This window comes from Euprymna scolopes, chromosome 12 (genome assembly GCF_053919585.1).
Source record: "Euprymna scolopes isolate OS-2025 chromosome 12, ASM5391958v1, whole genome shotgun sequence".
Classification (NCBI taxonomy): domain Eukaryota; kingdom Metazoa; phylum Mollusca; class Cephalopoda; order Sepiida; family Sepiolidae; genus Euprymna; species Euprymna scolopes.
In genome coordinates this window covers 7,926,178-7,950,000 of record NC_136493.1, presented here as the reverse complement: position 1 = coordinate 7,950,000, position 23,823 = coordinate 7,926,178, and the positions used below count along the sequence as shown (strand labels likewise).

The 23,823-nt window shown below is 32.0% G+C and overlaps 1 protein-coding gene across 5 annotated transcripts in view; it reads left to right on the top strand.

Moving 5' to 3' along the window:
• Positions 1–23,823, top strand: part of LOC145291164 (polypeptide N-acetylgalactosaminyltransferase 13-like) — a 175,705-nt gene that overhangs the window by 95,290 nt on the left and 56,592 nt on the right. For all 5 annotated transcript variants that reach the window (XM_080136692.1, XM_080136693.1, XM_080136694.1 and 2 more), the window contains 4 exons: positions 3,070–3,172; positions 7,562–7,732; positions 10,120–10,237; positions 12,364–12,544. In XM_080136692.1, the coding sequence (XP_079992818.1) occupies positions 3,070–3,172; positions 7,562–7,732; positions 10,120–10,237; positions 12,364–12,544 (573 nt within the window). The remainder of the gene's footprint in view (positions 1–3,069; positions 3,173–7,561; positions 7,733–10,119; positions 10,238–12,363; positions 12,545–23,823) is intronic.

The following is a 23,823-nucleotide window of genomic DNA, read 5'->3' as shown; positions in this document are numbered from 1 at the left end:
TCCTCACCAAACAAGTTTGGTGGGGGAACCAGTTTAGTCGCCGGTGACCCGACCATGAGGCAGGTAGTACTGGGTTACATGGTACCAGTAGCATATGACATGACCTGACACACATACATACATACATTTAAGCAGACAGATGAGATTTATATTATAGATAACTGTCCCTTGTTATTATCCCATTACTGAACTGTTTGTTGAATGTGTAAACACCGACACACATGCATACACATCTATCAGATGACACAACCCCCCTATATGACGTTATATGTTTATATAGACACTATATTACACATATTGTTAGTTTTATAAACACCTGCTATATAACATGCATCGATTGAGATCAATCACAGAGATGGGCATATATATATATATATATATACACACACACACACAGTATTCAACACAAATTATGATTTAGCACCATGACATCACCGATATATATATATATATATATATATATATATATATATATATATATATATACTAGCATGGATGCCGTTTTCCCATGACTAGGATATATATGTGGCTGTGAACTGCTTGTGAATTTGATATTCCCTGTAACTGTAAACTTCCTCTTTTGGAGGAAGCATGGCTAATACCATACCAAATATTACTGGTCTATTTGAAAGATACTCTCGACAGTCAAAAACTGATGCAGGCAATTTAATCAATGTTTCAGCAATTATGATTGGAGAAAATATATTTCTGGAAGTCATTGGAGATGTTTTCTGACTTTATAGCATGTCCTCCTGTGTTATACACATGGACATCAAAAAAAGTGCTCCGGTTTGTTATTTGTGAGCTGTTTCATGATTTTGTAGGTGTTTACTAAATTAGTTTCTAGACAAAGGAAAGCAAGGTGTTCAGAGTATAGCAGGTGTCTGATTATTGACTTGGTTGCACATCTAAGTGCAGACAAATAATACGAATTCGAAGTGTGGTTGCACCATAGCTTTATACAGATTTAAATAGATCACTGGAGAATAACTAAGAAAGGTTTTGTAAAATAATGCCCACAAACCATCAATCTTTTTGAGAATTTACTTATAAAATATATGCATTTATAAAATATACGCATTTATTTATAAAATATACGCATTTATTTATAAAATATACACATTCATAAAATATACACATGCAAAAAAAATTTAATTATTTATAAAATATACACATTTATAAAATATACACATGCAAAACAAATTTATTTATTTATAAAATATACACATTTATAAAATATACACAGGCAAAACAAATTTATTTATTTATAAAATATACACATTTATAAAATATACACATGCAAAACAAATTTATTTATTTATAAAATATACACATGCAAAACAAATTTATTTATTTATAAAATATACACATGCAAAACAAATTTATTTATTTATAAAATATACACATGCAAAACAAATTTATTTATTTATAAAATATGCACATGCAAAACAAATTTATTTATTTATAAAATATACACATGCAAAACAAATTTATTTTTTTATAAAATATACACATTTATAAAATATACACATGCAAAACAAATTTATTTATAAAATATACACATTTATAAAATATACACATGCGAAACAAATTTATTTATTTATAAAATATACACATTTATAAAATATACACATGCAAAACAAATTTATTTATTTATATAAAATATACACATGCAAAACACATTTATTTATTTATATAAAATATACACATGCAAAACACATTTATTTATTTATATAAAATATACACATGCAAAACAAATTTATTTATTTATAAAATATACACATGCAAAACAAATTTATTTATTTATAAAATATACACATTTATAAAATATACACATGCAAAACACATTTATTTATATAAAATATACACATGCAAAACACATTTATTTATTTATATAAAATATACACATACAAAACAAATTTATTTATTTATAAAATATACACATGCAAAACAAATTTATTTATTTATAAAATATACACATGCAAAACAAATTTATTTATTTATAAAATATACACATGCAAAATAAATTTATTTAATTATAAAATATACACATTTATAAAATATACACATGCAAAACAAATTTATTTATAAAATATACACATTTATAAAATATACACATGCAAAACAAATTTATTTATAAAATATACACCTGCAAAACACATTTATTTATTTATATAAAATATACACATGCAAAACAAATTTATTTATTTATAAAATATACACATGCAAAACAAATTTATTTATTTATAAAATATACACATGCAAAACAAATTTATTTATTTATAAAATATACACATGCAAAAAAATTTATTTATTTATAAAATATACACATGCAAAATAAATTTATTTAATTATAAAATATACACATGCAAAACAAATTTATTTATTTATAAAATATACACATTTATAAAATATACACATGCAAAACACATTTATTTATTTATAAAATATACACATGCAAAATAAATTTATTTATTTATAAAATATACACATGCAAAATAAATTTATTTAATTATAAAATATACACATGCAAAACAAATTTATTTATTTATAAAATATACACATTTATAAAATATACACATGCAAAACAAATTTATTTATTTATAAAATATACACATTTATAAAATATACACATGCAAAACACATTTATTTATTTATAAAATATACACATGCAAAACAAATTTATTTATTTATAAAATATACACATTTATAAAATATACACATGCAAAACACATTTATTTATTTATAAAATATACACATGCAAAACAAATTTATTTTTTTATAAAATATACACATGCAAAATTAATTTATTTATTTATAAAATATACACATGCAAAATTAATTTATTTATTTATAAAATATACACATGCAAAATTAATTTATTTATTTATAAAATATACACATGCAAAACAAATTTATTATCAATGTGTATGCACATGTTTGGCATGAAATGACTCGATAACAGTTGACGTGTCGTAAAACTCAACAAGTGGCTAATATTAGAGTTGAGTGGATTTAAATTCTTGTATAACAAATTCTGACTAATTACATTAAACATTTTTGTTCCAGGTGCTGCAGTCGCCAAAGGTGAAATCTTAACATTTCTTGATGCTCATTGTGAATGTTCCCCAGGATGGTTGGAACCTTTAATTGCGGAAATCTACAAAGATCGGTGAGTTGTAGTTTTTTCTATGATTTATTTTGTTTTCGAATGTTTGACATTGGGATAATTGGTATTATTTGGATTATTCAAACTACTACTCTCCTCTTGAGTTCTTCAGGTGTATTTTGTTGAACTCTGGAATCTGTATGGAATTTCAAATGGAACCATTTGCCAAGAAGGTGGGCTCTCTCTACTGTGCTAGAAAGCTACTTACGCCTGAAAGTATCCTGTACCTCTATAAGGCCACCATTCGCCCATGTATGGAGTATTGTTGTCATATTTGGGCTGGTGCATCTGCCACTAGTCTCTCACTTCTGGACGCGGTTCAAAAGAGAGTCACCAACCTCATAGGTCCTGAACTGTCATCTAAGCTTCAGCCTCTGTCCCATCAACGAAATGTGACATCTCTCTGCCTGTTCTATAAGTATTTTAATGGTGAATTCTCTGACGAACTACAAGCACTTGTACGTCCTCGATGTAAATATCCCTGACAAACCTGACAAGCAGCCAAATCCCACCCCTAACACAGAGATAAGAAAGCCTTCTATTCCAATAGTTTCTTCTCCAGAACTCCTAGACTTTGGAACTCCCTTCTAGGATTCTGCTTTCCCAACTGTACTGACATGCAGAAGTTCAAGCGTAATGTGAACAGACATCTTGCTACTTACCTCCCTTCATAATATACCTGCATCTTACTTCCTTGATAGTAGCCCCCTACTTCAACGTGGCAGTGTGCCTTGTTTGGGGTGAAAATTGAATTTAAAAAAAAAAATATTTATTTAATCCATGATTCCCAAGTTCAACAGAAAGATTCTCATTTGACACGATACACCTTTAATTGGTTTGTGTTTACATCACCAAAATGTGAAAATAACACGATAAGAACAGTAGAAGTGCGAAGAATCCAAATAATATGCTTTATTTGTTACTAACGAGGGGTACCTGGCGTTGCCTGGGTGTTTGGAGGTGTGTGTGGTTTTGGGTAAATGAAAACTCGGGGTGGAGGGTGTAAAAATTAAAAAAAAATGTTTTGGTAGGTAAGTATGAGGATCGAACTGGAACCCTTGAGGCAAAATTGTAAATTAAAGTGTGAAAAAAAGAAGCGTGCGACGTTAACCATTGCACCACCGCGACATACTAACGGAAACGCGTTTGAATTTATTTAATTACTTAGATTTGGCAGGTGCACGTTTTAATGACTTAATGAGGTCAACTGTTGACTGCAGAGTAGCATTTCATTTACTGCAGAACGCGGGGGTAGGGAAAAACCGGAAAAAAACAGAATTAATTATAGGAAAAGGCTTAATCCACATGCGGCGAGCAAAAACTGTTGAATATTTATTTTCTCGAAGTCGAGCAAATTAAATAGACAGGCGTGCTCCATTGACAACTCTGAGATATTACGATTTACATGTGATATAAAAAATTTTAAAAAGTTTTTAGGCGAGCGACCGCTTCTCTGAAAAAAGCCTTTTGTAGACATACAGAAAAGGCGAACACACATACATACATACGCACATACATACATACATTTTCGCTTTTATATTTATAGATGAAGTTTTAACTATTATGGATCAAATATTGTGCAATTTTCAAAAACAAAGTTATGCTCATATTATGTTGTCTAATCAAAAGAAAATATTTGTTCTCTACAAACTATCAATATAGAAATTAAATTTTTCATCTAATAGTTAAAAAAAAACCCCAAAGAAACCTTAATCTCATTCGATAGTTAAAAAATATATATCGCATTAATTTTCTTTTTTACCATTAGTTTTAATTTTTCTAATTCCATCTTTAAAAACAAAACAAATCCTGCAACAATTTGACTTCAGAGGTAGGAGTGTCTGCTAAAATAAAATTTCCGAAACGCCTACCTTTTGCTTCCAAAACTTGCAGACCCCATCTCTCCATGTCTATTCATGTAAATGTAGAAAATGAAATCAATAATGTCTGAAATGAAGCTGAGGTGTTATCCAAATAGACTTGGCACTCCTTCAAAGTGACAACACATCAACAAGGGACTAACGGCATTGGCAGGTATTCTTCAAATGGTTGTAATGTTTATTCAATCGCAAAAACCAGACCATCCCTAACTCCAGCATCATCATCATCTGATAATAGCGCCTGTTGCTGTTGTTAGTTCGGGTGAAATATCCAAATATGAATCTAAGAAGTACTTGATTGACAAATTTTTCAAAGTTTCCTCATTGGCTCATCAACTTGAAAAATTTCTTTTTAGTTTAAATAAAAGCAATTAAAAATTAATTAATTTTAAATTTAAAACAATAATAAAAACAATTAAAAATTAATTAATTTTACTCAAATGTTTCATTAGAATAAAAACGGTTAAAAATTAGTTATAAAAGATAATATTTATTAATATAATATAGGTGAGGGAGGTGTACACATTTCGGTGTGATGTCTATATAATATGGTTCGTATAACACTCACCAGAGAGATGGCAGGGTTGCTACTTCTATGTTTGTTACTAGGTCGTGTGAATGTTCTGAGGGGTTGGCATTTAGAGGTTGTGATATACACTTTTTCTTTATTTATTGAAATTTAGAGAATATTTATTAATTGATGTTTAATACCCATTGTTTCAATTTCATTAGGATGAAGGTAAGTGAATTTTCACAAAGGCTTTCTATCCTCTGTTGTCTCTTATATGAAACTAAATATTGATCATGTAACTCAACTTTACACCTAACAGCTGTGTACCAAAATGTATAGGTTCTGGATATGACCTTAAACTATATCCGATGGTGAGGCCCCAGCTTGCGGGCTTTGGGGAGTGTGGAGCCATCCTTTAATTGCCATTGCTCCCAGGTCCACTCTGACCCGGAGTGATAGTGCTTGTTATGGTCCTAACTATGGGTTAAATAGAAACCGATATGAAAAACAAAATACCAATATATTTTATTAAAAACTTTTTCTTCAAAATAACTGGATTTGGCATTAAATAACCTGAAAAGGGTTGATATGCCATAAAACAAAAACAACCAACAAACCAAAATGTATTCAATCATTTTTAAAGTTTACTCTGTAGAAGTTGGGATGGTCTGTTTATCTAATTGGGATCCCATCCTCTTTTGTTAATGAATGGTAGGTGATTGAGAAGCATGGGTCGCATAATGAAGAGACGAAACATACCGATATATGATAACAAATAAATGTAGATTGATTTACATAAAAATACCAGAGAGAGAATAAAGATAGAGATGGTAGAGTTCATTGAGAAGAAAGTAACGTTACTTGTGTTTAGTATTTGATGAGAATCTGATAGGTAGTTCAGGAGACTGGTTGGCTGGCCATGTCAACCGGAGTGCGTTATTGTCACATCTTGGCTTGTCGAGAGTCCAATGAAAAAGAGAACGAAGTCTATAAAACAGGAAGTTATATCTGTACTGCCCTCTGGTGGCCAGGCATGTATCACCAGAGTTAAAGGGCGATAATGGTGTTTAGCTTAAGAGTACCATTTTGTGTCTGTGTGTCCATTGGCTGGGAATTTCATTTCCCACAGTACTCCCCTCTCAGTTAACTGGAAGCTAGAGAAAAAAGATAATTGGAGAAAAAACGTGTGTGTGTGTGTGTGTGTTTCGAACAAGAAAGAATTTTTATTTTTATTAAGTGTCAAGTTGAAAAGAAATAGTTGTGACATGCAAGGATATGAGGCAAAAAATGTTCAAAACTTGTACAACTGTGGGATGGTCATAGAAATGATGTCAGTTATGAGTGCGAGTGTTGCAGTCATAGACTGTATTGCCGCGGAGTCTATGAAGCTCTTTCATTTTTATTTTTCTTAACAAATAAACTCTGATTAAATCATTTCCAACAGTCTCTCTCTTCCTCTGGTCATCCAAGTTATCATATCGAACCTTCCTATGAGGTGGGTCTCTGGTTGACATAAGACAGATGCCCTATTTCTAAGATTTTTCTGATCACCAAGGTAGACTTCTGATGCCAACTTGTCTAATTTATTTTGTTAGGAAATTAATTTTTTTCCACAATATTTCAACAAAAACACATTCTATCTTTTCTCTGGGCAGATGAGATTTTTTGAGGCTAAGTGTCAACCACGTAATGATGTAAAAAAGGCAGACTTACTGAATAAATTAAAATAATCCACACAAAAAAAAAAAAATGAAACTCTGCATTAAATAACCAAATAAACAAAAAAGGTTGATATGGCATAAAACCAAACCAAGTGTCAACACCCATGACTACACCTAATCCTCATGGTCACCATCAAGACAATCTGGTGCTGTCCGGGTACATAAAAATAGTGTTATATAATGATCATACACACATACTTAACTTTTGATATAAACATTTTCACCTGTTTTTTTTTGTTTATAACCCAAATTCATTTTTTTTTTTTTTTTTTTACTTCAGCAAATCTGTAGTATGTCCCATAATTGATGTAATCAGTGATGATACTTTTGAGTACATCACTGGGTCGGACATGACCTGGGGTGGTTTTAATTGGAAACTTAATTTCCGATGGTATCCTGTGCCCCAGAGAGAGATGCAGCGTCGAGGTGGAGATCGATCTTTACCAACCAGGTAATTTTTTTGCTTTATTAATGCTTTTCGGATCTCTCAGATTTCTTAATGATTTTATCTGATTTTCATATTGGATTTTTCATGAAAATGTGTATTTTTGTAAAAATTGCTAATTATCATATAAAGTTCCATTTGTGGAAATGGCACAAATTAGTGAGAATCAATCATCTCATGAACAAAGAAATCTACTAGGAAAACGGAATTCTTTCTGGACCAAATCTGATTTATCATGTGTTAATATAATCACACGATAATAATTCTAATCATTTTTCCTTACTGAAACTATTTGACTAATGCAAAAAAAATCTGGAATACTGGGATTGATGAACTGTTTAAGTTAATGCTCAGATTTAAATTTGATTGGACAAATTTGAGATTTAATAGATTCCAAAATTAATAGCACAAAAGTTTCATCTTCAATTCGAAATTATTTGAAACTCAAGAACAAAAGAAACTCTTAAAAAAAAAAAAAAAATTACATGAATACAATTCCAGCAAGAATTCAAAGCCAAAGTTAGGCCAGTCATGTTAGATATCTATAAGACCTTTGATACTGCTGGGCATGAAGGTTTTCTTCGGAAAATCTGCTTGTGCAGTATCATTGGATGAATGCTTAATTCATTCTTTCTTGGCTAAAAGAATGATCCAGATTGTTCTCAACAGCCATGGTGTACCTAGGAGTCAATACTTGGAGTTATATCATTTCTTATCTTCATAAATAACGAATGCAATCACATCTGAGATGGATATATTTACAGATGGCGCCACACTCCATTCCTGATACGAGGCCAAATTGAATGGATACACAAGTAAATCAAGAGCTGAAAATGACTTCCAATTCATAGTAGAGTCAAAATAGATGTTCGTATTCAATGCAACTAAGACAATAATAACAACTATTAGAAACCTTTTCAACCACTGATTACCATGGTCGCTAGCACTCTTGTCAAGTATACAATGTTTAAATTCCTTGGTTTACAATTCACAGCCAACATAAATTTGAATGAATACATAAAAGTACTACTAGATCTGATGCAAAAAGATGGGCTCCCTCTATTGGGCTAGAAAACTTTTGCATTTGTTGGTATCCTATATGGTGAAATGGGGTTATAAATAGATGATCACATTTAAATATGATCCTTTTATTTAAAAAGTATAAAAAACTTTTTCAACCAATGATTATTAGGTTTAATACACCATTCTGACTTTTAATTTATCTCTGATTAAAAAGTAGTACAAACCTGACCTTGTAAAACATGCCGTCCATTTCAGGAAAGGGATAAAAAAACGAAAAAAAAGAAATGGCCGCTCTTGCTGTTTATGTACTGGTGGTCACGTGAGTTAATGGGATTTTGGGGAAATATGCAAATGAGATGCAGTCAGTTTTTCAAATAAAAAGCCTGTGTGTCACAGAGAGAGAGAGAGAGAGAGAGAGAGAGAGAGAGAGAGGGGGTGTGTCTCTTTGGCAAAAGGAAGTTCTGACAGATGTGCAATGGGGTTTAATACCGAGAATTGTGAGAAGGAGAATATAACGGTTGAGAATTATTTCTTTGGACTTTTAATAATACCAACATATTTAACTGCAAGGTTGGTGCAAAAAATAATGTTGTTTGACATTTAACTTCAAAAGATCATAACACCTTTTATTAATTGAAATAAGAACCATTACAATCAGCACATTTTTACCAACAACAATATTATTTGCTTTAAATGGCAAACGACTGTTGAGTGGTCAACCTCGAGTTCAACAGCAACTTTTTGTGTAGTTTTGAGAAGATCGGCTTCAATTAAGGTTTTCAAATATTTATCAACAACAGTCAGCCAGCCACGACCATCTTCATCTTTGAGGCTCTCGTCACCATTGTGAAATTTCTTGAACCACCATTGTGCCACACCTTTGTTAGTGGTTCCTGGTCCAAAAGCATCATTTATATCACAAGCTATCTCGGCAGCTTTTTGACCTAGTTTGAACTGGAACAAGAAAATTGTGTGGATTTGAATTTTGTCCATGCTGTTGAAAAGCTTACAAAAAAATGAAGAGATTGAGAACCGTAATAAATAACACGATTCGATAGATCAAAAAAACGTACTTGAAAATGATATATAACATGGCTATATATATATATATATATATATATATATATATATATATATATATATATAATCAATGAATTCAGAAATCCTATATAAAAGTAACATGTGAGAAAAAATTTTTTTTTTTTTGCATCAACCTAATATTTATGGAATGTGATATTTTAAAGTTTTTCTAATTAAATAAACCATTATTTTGAATGATAATTTTGATTTTGAATTGATTTGAATGTTTTACAAAAAGTGGGTTCAAACCTATTAGATCTTCTTCGTTACTCTTTTATGTTTGTCTTTAGAACGCCCACGATGGCTGGTGGTCTGTTTGCGATTGAGCGAAATTATTTTTATGAAATTGGTTCTTATGATGAAGGCATGGATATCTGGGGTGGAGAAAATTTAGAAATGTCCTTCAGGGTAAGCCTCTTTCTTTTTTCTCTTCTGTAAATATTATTTCCAAAATGAATTTGATATTTGTTTTAAAGCTGCTGAAATGGTTTTATTGCTATCTTGTCATAATGTTTGAATTGCTATAATTTTTTTTGTCTGAAAGTGAACTCTGAATTGCTAATATATTTATTTATTCAGAGAAATCAGTCTAAGAATATTAAATTAAGATTACCAAAAAAATCTGTTTGTAAATGAATCTGAGATATGATTTTTAACTGCAATCTATTATTATGTATTTTGAAATAAAATTGTCAAATATATCTTTTTTTAAGAAAGCCAAAAATTTGAGTACTGTCCCTTGGCTATTGACCTTAATGAAGTCCGGAAATGGCTGCTAAGCAATTTCATTGATGAAGTTAATTTTTTTAAAACAAAAATAATGGATGAATTTGCGTTATTTTTTGTGCACAATTTTTTTTTAACCCAACACAGACATGCATAGTAAACTTTTTGTGCCAGTTTGTTTTTACAATTTTGAATATTGGAGTGAAACTGGAAAATCATCTCAGTTGAACGAAGAGTACAAAGTTGTAACACTCCTTCTGAAGCTAAGTCTGGGTCTCTTTTTGGTCGTCACTTGAAACCACACCAAAGACCATAACTGTGGCCGGAAACTTTGTTTTCATTATCCTGGGAATGTCCTTATTATTCATAGCAATTCAGCAATGCATTTTGAGGGTGCTGGCAATGGTCCTATTGTCATAACTTGGATCAGTAGAGAGCATGTACTGCGGCACATCTTCAATCTTGCATCGTGTTACTTTCAGACATGATAGAAGGCTCCTATCACTTTTGGGATTTGTACACAACTGGCCAAGGTCTGCAACAGAAAAAGAAAAACGATTTTTATCAAACGGAAATGGAATCATGTTATTTTTTCTAGAGTATTTCTGCTCTTTTTATTCATATATATTAGGCATAACTTTTGTTTCTTTTCTGAGAGAGATGGGTATTTAATATTCGAGATATATATATATAATTATATTTTTGAAAGCTATATGATGCATATAATGACAATACAACAAGATGTAAGATTATTATATTTTAAAACAGTATTTTAGATTAAAATTCCTTTATAAAATTATTGAGGTAAAGTTTTTCTTTGCCTGTTTGTTTTTTTTTTTGGGGGGGGGAACAAAGTAGATGAGTAAAAAAGAAAATTGTGGATCATCTTTCTTTTAAAACTTTTCTTCTAGCTTTCTCTATATGCCTCCATCTCTACCGTTCTCTATACTGGTCCTGGATATGACCTTAAACTATATTCGATGGTGAGGCCCCAGCTTGTGGGCTTTGAGGAGTGTGGAGCCACCCCTTAATTGCCATTGCTCCCAGGTCCACTCTGACCCAGAGTGATAGTGCCTGTTAGGGTCACAACTATGTGTTAAATAGAAACCAACTTGAAAAAAAACAAAACAAATATATCCTATTAAAAACTTTTTCTTCAAAACTCACTGGATTCGGCATTAAATAACCTGAAATTTGTTGATTTGATGTAAAACAAAAACAACCAAACAAACTTTCTCTATACTCCTCCATCTCTACCTTTCTCTAGTCAAGAAATATTTCCTTTTCTTCTAACCAAAGACAGAACTGATACTACACTTTGAAATATTTATTTGTACAAATTATAAAAAGTTTACATTTTAACATGACCAAATTAGGCACAAGGCCATTCAAAAGTGTGTTAAAATGGATGTCACCTTGATTAGAAAATGTCTATCCTACTCTTAACTAGATTCTTCAATCACCAGATTACCACATTTACTCCAGCCGAGAAGTCCAGAAAGTGTATATTAGTTAGTTTCAGACAAAAGGTTGATGAAAAAAATTGCTCTAAACTAATTTTGTTCCTGGTGATCGCAAAAGAATGGGAGTAAAAAGAAAATACAAAAAAAGATGATTCATATACCGTCCGAGGCAATGCTGAAAAAGTATATCAGATTTGTGGATGTGTCTTGTGTGGTATTTGACTTTTAGTTTGACACTCACGCACATACAACTGTACTTTGTTACAAAGATTATTTGGTACTGATTTATGTTTTTACAGACTTGTTTTAATGTTTGTGTTGTATTCTTTTGTTTTTCAACCTTAGATTTGGATGTGTGGTGGTCAGATATTTATTGTCACCTGTTCCAGAGTGGGCCATGTATTCCGTAAGACGTCACCTTATTCTTGGCCTGGAGGTGTTGCTCGCATCATCAACCATAATACAATGCGTATTGTTGAAGTATGGATGGATGAATATAAGGAATTCTTCTACAAAATCAATCCCGGTAATGTATGACGAAAATTTCCAATGAAAACGACTTAGAATTATATTTTTAGGAACAGCAGGCGATGCTCATTTCTCCTCTCTGCTATGTCTTGCTCATGGAAGAGACGGTGCTAGTATTAAAACACATTTCACTTTTTAATTTGGAGTTAAATGTTTTTGCATAGAAAAAAAAAATTAACTTTACTGGTTTTCAAATAATTTTAATTTACCTACGAAATGTCTTAATGTTATATAGTGTTCTTCATTGAGGGTTCTCACTGGAGTTATCATTGATGAGCACCATTTAAATCATTGAGGGGCACTTTTTACGTTTGGTTTATAACATCAAAAGGATTCCGTATGATTGTCTCTAATATAAAGGGTTGCGTATTTGATTATCATAAAGGGAATCGTGTGTGTGACATGTAATTTCTGAACCTACCTCTGCTTCTTCAATGTTGGACCATCTGGGAATTTCTCATCCTGGAGGGAGACTTGATACCTGTTTGACGAAGATTTATCACTCCAAGACGATGAATGTGTTTTATAGTTTTTATTTCACTTTCCCCAGAGGTCCTGGAGAAGGTAGAAGTGAAATCTGCTTGTGTGGGTTCTTCTTCACACACGTCAGCGTTCGTCTCCCCCCTCCCCAGTGAAGGGGGGGAGACAACAGAAAGCCGTCTGTCTTCTTCAAAGACCAAATCAAATCTCACCGATCTAGCCAACGTTACCACGTCACACATACGTAATTTGGTCAGCTGACCTTCGGTTCTGGTAAACGTGTCTACCTCCATGTTTACTCTCCTCTCTCTCTCTCTCTCTCTCTCTCTCTCTCTCTGTAACATTAAGACGTGATAACAAGTCTCCTATTTAAAATTTGCACCAACTAGCATAATATGCGCATCAATTCAGACTAAGTACAGTTGTCAAAACAGCAAACATTTATTCTTCATTCCATGAGGATTTAATCCCCAAGAACTTTAACATCTAAAATGAAGAAAAAAATAAATAAAATTCAAGAAAAAAAAAACAAAAAAAAAACCACTGAAAGAAACCATGTTCTTTGATAAGGGTGTGTTCATACCGAAAGTATCAGACAAAAAAAAAATGATTTCATCATTTGATAAAATTTTCATTGGCATTTTCTAGTTTTCAAATAATTTTAATTAAAAAAAAATTAAATTTTCTATTTTTAATTTATTATGTATTTTCTACCTTTAGTTTCTAGTTAGATGTAGTTATCTCCCTGTTCTGGCATTCTTCAATTGACAAATTCTTTAGTCAGGCAATATTTTTGTTTAATAAAATCTTGTTATGGAATGTTAATCTCGTTAAACGAAATGTTGCCTGAGTAAGTGATTCGTTAGCTGAAGACGAATGCCTGTAAGCTGTTACAAACTGGGGTAATTCACAAACACAAAGAATAAGAATGAGATTTTCAATGACGTTATTCTCAACAGAAATCATTGTATCGGAGTTTATTTTCAAACAGATCTCTACTGGATTACTGTCATCCGAATTACTTTTCCACATTTTATTTTTTGATTCAGTTTCTTTGTTTAAATTTTTTTCTATCTTATTTTCACTTCAATTTTCTTTTTCTCCACCCATTTTATCTGACGTTTCTCTATTTTACTTCATTTTTTTCTTCTCTATTCCCTGTTGTCGACTCCTTCCCCTACCAACACTTCTCGTTTTTCATTCCTATCCTCTTTAATACTCTCCATTAATTCACCCCATTTTTTTTTTTTTCATTTCTAACCTAAATGTTCTTAAGTGGGTTTAATTTTTGTATACCCATATAGTGTTATAATGCCATTTTTCTCCTCTTTTGATGAGAAGCATTTAGTTTTGAAATGACATGGCTTAAAGGGATTCTTTTTCATTTTCCTTTCGTTTTCATGTCCATTTACCTGATGATTTAATAAAGTTCTTTGTAACTTTTTATACTTCTTCTTTTTAATTTGATTTAATTTAATTTATGAATTGCTCCTCTTAATTGGATAGAGCTTCTATCTTATTTGAATGTGGGACTGTAGGCTTGACGAGAGGGAGTTAAATGTCTAAAGGCCAAATGCTGAAATGAAAGAAACACACATTAGCAACAATGCAAGAACTGAGGAGTATATTATTCATCTCCTTCCTCCAGTCCATGATAGTTTCTGGTTCAAAAGTAAGAGTACTCAGGGTTTATTCCCTCAGACCAGGGTTGTTAAAAGGCTGCAAGTTCTTCAGAGCTCAGGATGTCTTCTTTGTCACCACCTGTGATCTATCAGTCACTTCCTCATCCTGACGTGTCATATCAGGAACATCAGAGTCGGTCGCGAATCATCTATTGGTGTGGACTCAATTTGAGCAATGACATCAGTGATCGGTGGGTCAGGAAGAGGAGCACGAAACGGCAAAGTTTGAACTGTTACCATATCACCAGCTGACGGAATGAACTGATGATTGGTAATCGCATTCAGTCTCAGAAAGCACCTATTCCGCAATGTGATTCAACCAAAATAAAACATCTTCACATGATACTGGCATTTTTTAAAAAGTTTATTTGCAGACTAGTAAACTCATCTTCTATAGTTGCTGTTTTACAATGTTTCGGCCAACTATTCCTCTGGCCTTTGTCAGGTTGTTCACCGCGACGGGATAGGGATGCTGAATCTTCAACTGTATCTTCAGTAATTACTGCCTTCCATAGTTGTTGTCATTTCACTATGTTTTGGCCAACTAATCCTTTGGCTGGCTTTGGGTAGGATTGAAACTGCTATTATCACACAATGCTTACCTGGAACTGTAGAGATTCAATGTCTCTATCCACTGCACGATGTAATTTTTGATACACAGGCCAATATACACACTGGTTTGCATGAAACTTCATGCCAAAGACACCCTGACTGGTGGCATGCAAATAATCAAGGATGACTTTGCGCAATACTTGTGGAATTACAAACCGCTGATCTAAGAGAGCAATGCCATGGAAGGTGGTGAGCCGATGCCAGACTGCCCAATATTTTTCGGAGGTGACTCGCAACACGATTCCATTTATCAGGGAAGGCAGTTGTGATGTGAGAAATCAGGTCTTAATAGTTGCGGTCCGCATGTGCTGCGCTGGTGACAGCATCAAATATGATGCTACTCAATTTGCTCAAGGCTGAAACACTGGTCATCTCAAGTTTAGACATTTTCTCTGGAATTGATGCAAAAGGAAGGCATGCTGGTTTGACTGGTGGAGCACGAGATGGCTGGACTGCTCTGACAATCGGTGGTGCCTGCATTGGACGGGCATAGCTACTTGATAGTTTATCTTTCATAAATCCTTCCCTACTGATATATGATCATACGATCAGGTGGGGTAATGTGTATGGCAAGAAGGGCGGCGGCCAAATATACCATGGGCAATACTACCACACCCTTGACAGGATTGTGGTAATTTGAGTTGTTGAGACTTGTTTCTGCGATAGCAGGATACTGATCTAACAGCACAAATATCTGATGACTGGCTGAGCTGAGACTGATCTCTGAGCACTGCTTCAAAGACTTCTGCATGCTTAACAACATCTTTGATGGCCGGCAACTGACTAGCCTTAACCAAAATGTTTGTTTAGAAAGTTGCATTGATGATCCCTTGGATAAACTGGTCCTTAATGTTGATCAGACATGGCAAAATGGCAAAATAGGCCGACGAGTGAATTTACAATCCACTGCAATTCCTTCAAACGTTTATTTTCAGGTTGATTCAGGTTGCCAAAATTCATGCGATGGACAGCAAAGATTCAATTGCCTGAAAGATTCTGACATGCTGAAAAATGCTGGATACAAACTAATGACACTGTTGTGTACAGAATCCTTATAATAACTGTGTAGGAGGTTCTGAACCTGTGTTATGGGTATGTTGGTAACGTTCTTGTACCTTCTCCAATCAACGATGAACTTTTGGAACTGAGGATGGGTCATGTTCGCCACGATAGTAGGCAGTGGGAGGTTTGAAACGTGTGGCACTGGCAACAATGGACGACTCTATCTTCAGAGAATAGGTTTTGGCATCAGCAAGGATAGCAAGTCTGTTACCAAGAACATGAATACCGAAACTGTCCAAATGGACATCAGTTAGTGTTTGAATGGTTTTCTCTGTGATACGGTTTTTTACAAAGGTTTGAACATATTGGGCACGGTCAGGGTCCGGGATATCAGCCTCAGTAAAAAAACTGTCACCATTCAGCATCGCTCCTGCATCGTAGTGCCATATTCAAATGTGGGACCGTAAGCTCGACGAAAGGGGATTAGATGGCTAAAGGCCAGTCAGTTGCTGAAATGAAAGAAACACACATTAGCAATAATAAAGGAACTCAGGAGTATATTGTTCATACTTGATACATTTGCTTTATTAAAGAAGATACTCCTTTTTAGCTCATATATATATATATATATATAAACTTTTCACTTATTTAGTGTTTCCTTTTCAAATTAAATGTTTTTAACTCTTTTTCAAAGTGTTTTTTACATGTTTTATTAACTATTTGCTCTTATATATATACGTATATATATAGTTCCCTAACCCAATCACGTAATGATTGTGTTAGGGAACGATGGAAGAAAAGGCGGGGGGTGAATTAAAATGGTCAATCGTAGCTAGAAAGTATAAACCGAGTAACTCAAAAAGGTATATATATATATATATATATATACACATATCCAAAAACTCTGGCTTTGATGGAGGGGGAGACAAAAACTTGCGGCTATGGTTTCAAATGATTTGAAATAACAGCAAAGAGAGACTTGATTCCAAATTTTTCTCATGTTATATCTACTTTCTTTTTGGGAATAGGGTAGGACTATGAATATCTCCAGTATCAAATAATCTTTATAAACTGAAATTTACTTTATGTATGAAAACAAAAGAAGGGAGATATATGAGAAATATTTTGAATCAAGTCTCCTCTTGCTGTTATTTCAGGTTATTTGAAACAGTATAGCAGCAAGTTTTAGGCTCCCCTCCACCAAGGCTGGAGGTTTTGGGGAAATATCAGATATTTTGTAATTCATATGCGAAACTAGGAAAAAAAAATGACTAGGATTGAAATATTGATAAAGGTGCACTATCTTTTTACTCCAAAAATCCTTTAAAATTATCATGATTACACGTTTTCTAGGGCGCTGAAAACGAAAACAACAGTTAAAATCACAGGAAACGAGTAATTTCAATGATATGAATAAGTTATAGTTTTAAAAAGTGGGAGATGACTTTTCTATGTAAATTTAACATAAAATAAACACTCATTTTATAGCCAAGGTGGCCATAAAGTGAGCGCACATTATAAGTTAAATTAATATGGAAAAGCCCACTACTAAATTCAGGTCATTAACTTTCCAACGAACCTTCATATTAAATTCTGTTCAATAGTCGCTAAGATTTTGAACTTATAAAATTTTAAAAAAAAATGTATCTCTCTCTCTCTCTCTCTCTCTCTCTCTCTATATATATATATATATATATATATATATATATATATATTATGGCAGTAGAGTTTAGTTTCCTAGAAGTACATCCAATAAAACATGTCTACCAAAAAGTGCTCGATGAATAAACAGAGCAGGTATATTAAATTTATTTATAAAAACATTGATGGCTGCATATGAGCATACATGTTTGGGGAGATTACGTCTTCAGTTCAAAAATTACCCCTGAAAACTCAGAGTAACAGGTGATTACAGAAACATGTATGCACATATGTAGCCATCAATGTTTATATAAATAAATGTAATATATATAATTTATACTTGTAGCCAAATTGAATATTGAAATAGTCATATCTTTAGTTCTATGGGACAAAAGTACATGAAAATTTGCAGGATTTTTTGAAATTATAGTACTTTTCTATGGTTAAAATTTTATGACAATTGATAAAACAGAACCTATATTTTCAAACCAATAAAATATGCCAAAATTTGCCTACATTTGTATATATAGTGTCCTTGCAGGCCAGCTTTAGTTTTACTGCTTCTGTTGTCTTCTCCGTATCCTTGCCAGGCCACTAATATATATATATATATATATATATATATATATTTCCACACTCAAACAACATTGCAGCTCACATAAGCCATGAAAGCCAACAAACCAAAAATCGAGTTTTGTCCTCATTTGGGTTCACCAATTGAACACGTCCAGAGTTTTGATGTGGTCAACTGATGAGCCCAAATGTGGATGAAACTCGAGTCTTGGATTTCCGGGTTTTTGGCTTTCATGGCCTATGTGAGCTGCGATGTTGTTTGAGTGTGGAAATAATTATATATATATATATATATATATATATATATTGATGAAAACAAGGGGATGTAGTGTTTACCTGATATACGCAATGGTAAACTTCAATCTAATATAAATAACAGTATTTATATATAGAAAATTTAATCCCAACTGAATTAAAAAAACTCAATATGCAATAGAGAGTAGAGCTTATTATAAGAGAAAGAAAATTAAAACTAAGTTGAACTTTACAATCAAAATTTATTGTTCGACTGAATACTCCAAAAAACAATTTACAAAGTCATTATTTTTCAAAAAAGAATGTTATTCTTATTATTCTTCTCATCAGAGGACATAAAGAAATCAGCAAATTATATTTTATAGCAATGCTAGAATTTGCTAGTTAAGGCATTAAGTGAAACCACAATTTATAGTAGTTATAAATTGCCCCCCCCCAAAAAAAATTGGAAAAATTGGATATGTAAAAAACTAATATAAAAACAAACCGCACATAATATTTCAGCTTGAATGAAAATCCCCTCAAGTTGATCAAAAATGCAAAATAATTCTTTAGAGAGAATCTATTCCAAAATAAGCCCAGCGTAAGAATACATATAATCTGATTGGAAAAAAAGCTGAAATAATGAAAATTATTTTTTTCCGGACAGTGCAGTAGTCCAAAGACAAGTCTGCCCCTAGTTAAATGGGGCCTAATAGTAAAAAGAGAGAAATAACAATAAATTTTGATTGTAAAGTTCAACTTACAGTTTTAATTTTCTTTCTCTTATATATCTATATATATAAAAATGTAAATTTGGTTCGTTAAAAGTGAATAAAACCATATTTTTACGTTACCAATTTATTTGAAATTTTCAGACAACCCATCTTTAGAGTCGAGGGATGTTTTTATGTTATTAAAATAAATTTACCTCGCGAATTATGAAAATATATTAAATAAAATAAAAATATTTTTCGTAAATGCAGAACTATGTTCCATTTTATTTCCGGTTTGCAGGCAATTCATGACAATTTCGAATTAGAAATGTAATTCTGGGTTCGTTCGTTATCAATAAAACCATATTTGTACATTACCAATTTATTTGAAAGCTTCAGACAGTCTATAAATTAACATCCCAAATTATAAAAATATATAAAATAAAATAAACATATTTTTCTTAAATGCGAACCTGTGGTCAAATTTTATTTCCGGTAGAATGCACGTGGGAATGATTTCACTACGATTTGACATGACAACATTTTCAGTGTTACATCGCTAAGTATAATAGGCATCTCTTATTTTTACATTTTTTATTTTATTTGTTTATCCAAAATCTATATATATAAAAATGTAATGTTTGGTTCGTTAAAAGCGAATAAAACCATATTTCTACATTACCAATTTAGTCGAGGAATGTTTGCATGTTATTAAAATAATTTAATATTGCGAATTATAAAAATATTAAATTAAATAAAAATATTTTTTGTAACTGCGAGATTATCGCCATTTTTTTCCGGTAGAATTTAGCCTTTCACTTATTGAGATAAGTATTATTTGTATTAATTTTTATGATACTCATGCAGAGATTGATCCGTGCTGAAATAATGTTATTATTTAAAAAGTCATTCTTAACATGGGGAGGGGAGGATGTTTTGTACCTATTCTGTCAATTACAATTGAATAAAAAAAAAAAGCATATCGTAAAACTTTAATTAAACGTGGAAATATGATTTAAAAAATAGCGCGGATCGCTCTCTGCATTAGCACCATTTTTATTTATTGCGGACTAATATTCTCATCTTTATTAGTTGTTGTTTCACGACTTTTCGGCCAACTATTCCTCTGGCCTTCATGAAAAGAAGTCAGTCCTTTTATAAATGTTCAGTAAATTTTTCCTTGTATTATTCTTAAAGAGTAAAACTTTTCTTATTCATGAAAAGAGTTAAGCCTACGTAAATAAATAAATGTTTGTACACGTGACAAATTATTAATAAATGGTTTAGTTACTTTTTAAAAAAATTATTTATGAAAAGAGTTAACGCAAATAATGTTTGTAAAAGTGTGAAAGGCGACGTTGTACAACCATCACTCCCATGCTTAATTTCTATACTATAGGTTTTTGGAATTTTTTTTCACTGGATTATTATTGATTGGACACTAATTAAAAAGATTATTAAAAAAAAAAATTAAAACAAAATCATTATTTCGACATTTGAAAGTGGTGCTCACTTTTTAGTTACAACATTCTCATAAATCAGTCACCCATTTTGTAACCAATAAAAATGCGGTATATCAAAACCATAGTAAAAATAATATGAGCCTCTACCGCATTTGTAAGTCAGAAATATATTTGTTTCTCAAAAAAAAAAAAAAAATAGATTGAACATGACTTTCTTTTTTTTTTATTGTTTTTATGAAAATAAAGTTTCGAGTTTTTTAAATTTTTTTTTTTTTTTTACTTATTCAGTTTGTGGGTGTTTTTTTTTTTTTTTTAATTGTTTTTATGAAAGGTGAGTTTTTTTTTGGTTTTTTAAAAAAAATTTTTTAAAGTATTATAAATTTCACTAACATGCTGGAGAAATGTTTAATCATTAGGTATTTTTTTAGATTAGGTCCACCTCCACAATTTTCCTTTCAATGACAACATTTAAAGGTTTTCGAGTATGCTGAATACGTAAATCGCATTGAAATTTTGCGGAAATAAATAGTTGTATTATGCATTGTATTCTCTGGCGGCCATCTTTTTATGTGCATACGCGCCATAAACAAATACACGCACGTAAAAAAGATGGCCGCCAAAGATTACAATGCATAATACAACTTTTTATATCTTGATAACTACTTATTTCTGCAAAATTCCAATGCGATTTTCGTATTCAACATAGTCGAAAACCATTTCAAGTCGTCATTTAAAAGAAAATTGAGGTGAACCTAATCTAAAAATTTACCAATAATTTTCCATCCCGTACGCCTCCCGATACATTGCTTCGTCAACATGCGACCATTTTATATCTCTCGAAGACACTTCCGTATTTAGAAAAAAAAAATGAGTGACCGATTTTACCAGAACGTGGTAACTAAAAAGTGAGTACCCCTTTCAAATGTTGAAATGATTTTTTTTTTTTTCAATCTTTTTTCATAATCTGGTTTGTGTTCAATCAATAATAGTCCAGTGAAAAAATGTCAAAAAACCTATCAGTATAGAAACTCCACCACGTAAGTAAATGAATAAAAAATGTTACGTGCGCATGCGTTAGCCTTGACTAGGGGGGGGGTACTAAGGGGATGACCATTAAATAATTCTGCGGGTGGCCATGGAACTCAACGCCCAAGGAGTACCAAAATAGTTTTCATGATCTGAAGAAATTTTTTTTTTGAAACGTGGGTGATCACTTTTCCATGTAAATTTAACTTAAAATGAACACCCACTTTCTGGCCACCTGAGGATGGGGAATTTATTTTCGTGTTTATTGGCTTAAAAGTTTTTAGACAGGCAGTTTGGTACGCGAATGCATATTTAACAGTTTTCGTTTATGCTCACGCATAGCATAAACAAAGGCTACGTCTGTGAAATGGAAAATAGTCCCAGAGTTCAGGGGTTAATACCATGCAAAAGAAATCAAACAAAAAAACTTTTTAGCCAAGAAACACACAGAATAAAGAAAAAAAAATAGCATCCATTTTTTTTTATCGAATTCATTTGCTGTTTTTATTGAAAACTATTTTCCCCCGGATTTCTGATATAATTTTCCATTAAGGGCCGTGCGTCTCACATTCGTAAATAACAAAATTTTTTTGTAGATTTTGGTGTGCTAAAAACGAATCTGCAAACCGTTTCCGTCGCAAAAAAATAGTTTTTATGATATGACGAAATTACTTTTTCGAAAAAGCGGCGATCACTTTTCCATGTAAATTTAACTTAAAATGAGCACCCACTTTCTAGCCACCTGAGAGAGGGGGGATTTTTTCCCATGTTTATTGGCTAAACAGCTTTCGTTTATGCTCACCCATAGCGTAAACGAAGGCTACGGCTGTGAAATGGAAAATAGTCCCAGAGTTCAGGGGTTATTACCATGCAAAAGAAATCAAGCAAAAACCTTTTTAGCCAAGAAACACGAAGAAAAATGCCCCTCTCTCTCAGGTGGCCAGAAAGTGGGTGCTCATTCTAAGTTAAATTTACATTGAAAAGTGATCACCCAGTTTTCGAAAAAGTAATTTCATGAATATCATGAAAACTTTCTTTTTGCTACGGAAACGGTTTGCAGATTCGTTTTTAGCACACCGAAATCTACAATAAAATATTTTGTTATATATGAACGTGAAACGGGCCTTAAAGTAAAATAATACCGGATTTTTTGGAGCAGATTTGCCGTTTAGTTGTACAAATATCCTCAAACCAGGTAATCACTAAAAGGGACTTTTAAAAGTCGTCACCTGTATTGAGCAAAAGTTTAAAACCACCGATTGTATGCCAGCCTATGTCATGGTAACAGATATTGAGTGAGTTCCTAACAGTATTTTGTATAGGTTTTTAGTTTAAACTCATTTTCCCAAAATTTAACGTGTTCGATACAGTCTGCCGCCATTTGTATTTTTCAAATATACCGATAAACATTGAATGTTTTTGAACCGATTATACATTACATAAAAACACTAAAATCTTATCCAGTTAGGTAGAACACTTACTTTTCTTGCCTTTGATAACATTTATTTGTTATATATTTATTTTTTGACAACTTCTTTGTATCTGTGTTTAGTAATACAAACCCTTTTCATTTAATGTAACGTTTAGTTGGCTCGAAAAACAGTGTTTATCGGGGTATTTGAAAGCTACAAATGGTGGTGGACACTGTTGATTACTTTAAGTTAGAGAAAGTGAGTTAAAACTAAAAAAACTATACAAAATACTGTCAGAAACCCACCGATTATGCCAGCCTATGTCATGGTAACATATATTCAGTGAGTTTCAGACACTGTTTTGTATGTTTTTTAGTTTTCAACTTACTTTCCCAAACTTAACATATTCAACAGAGTCCGTGACCATTTCTGTTTT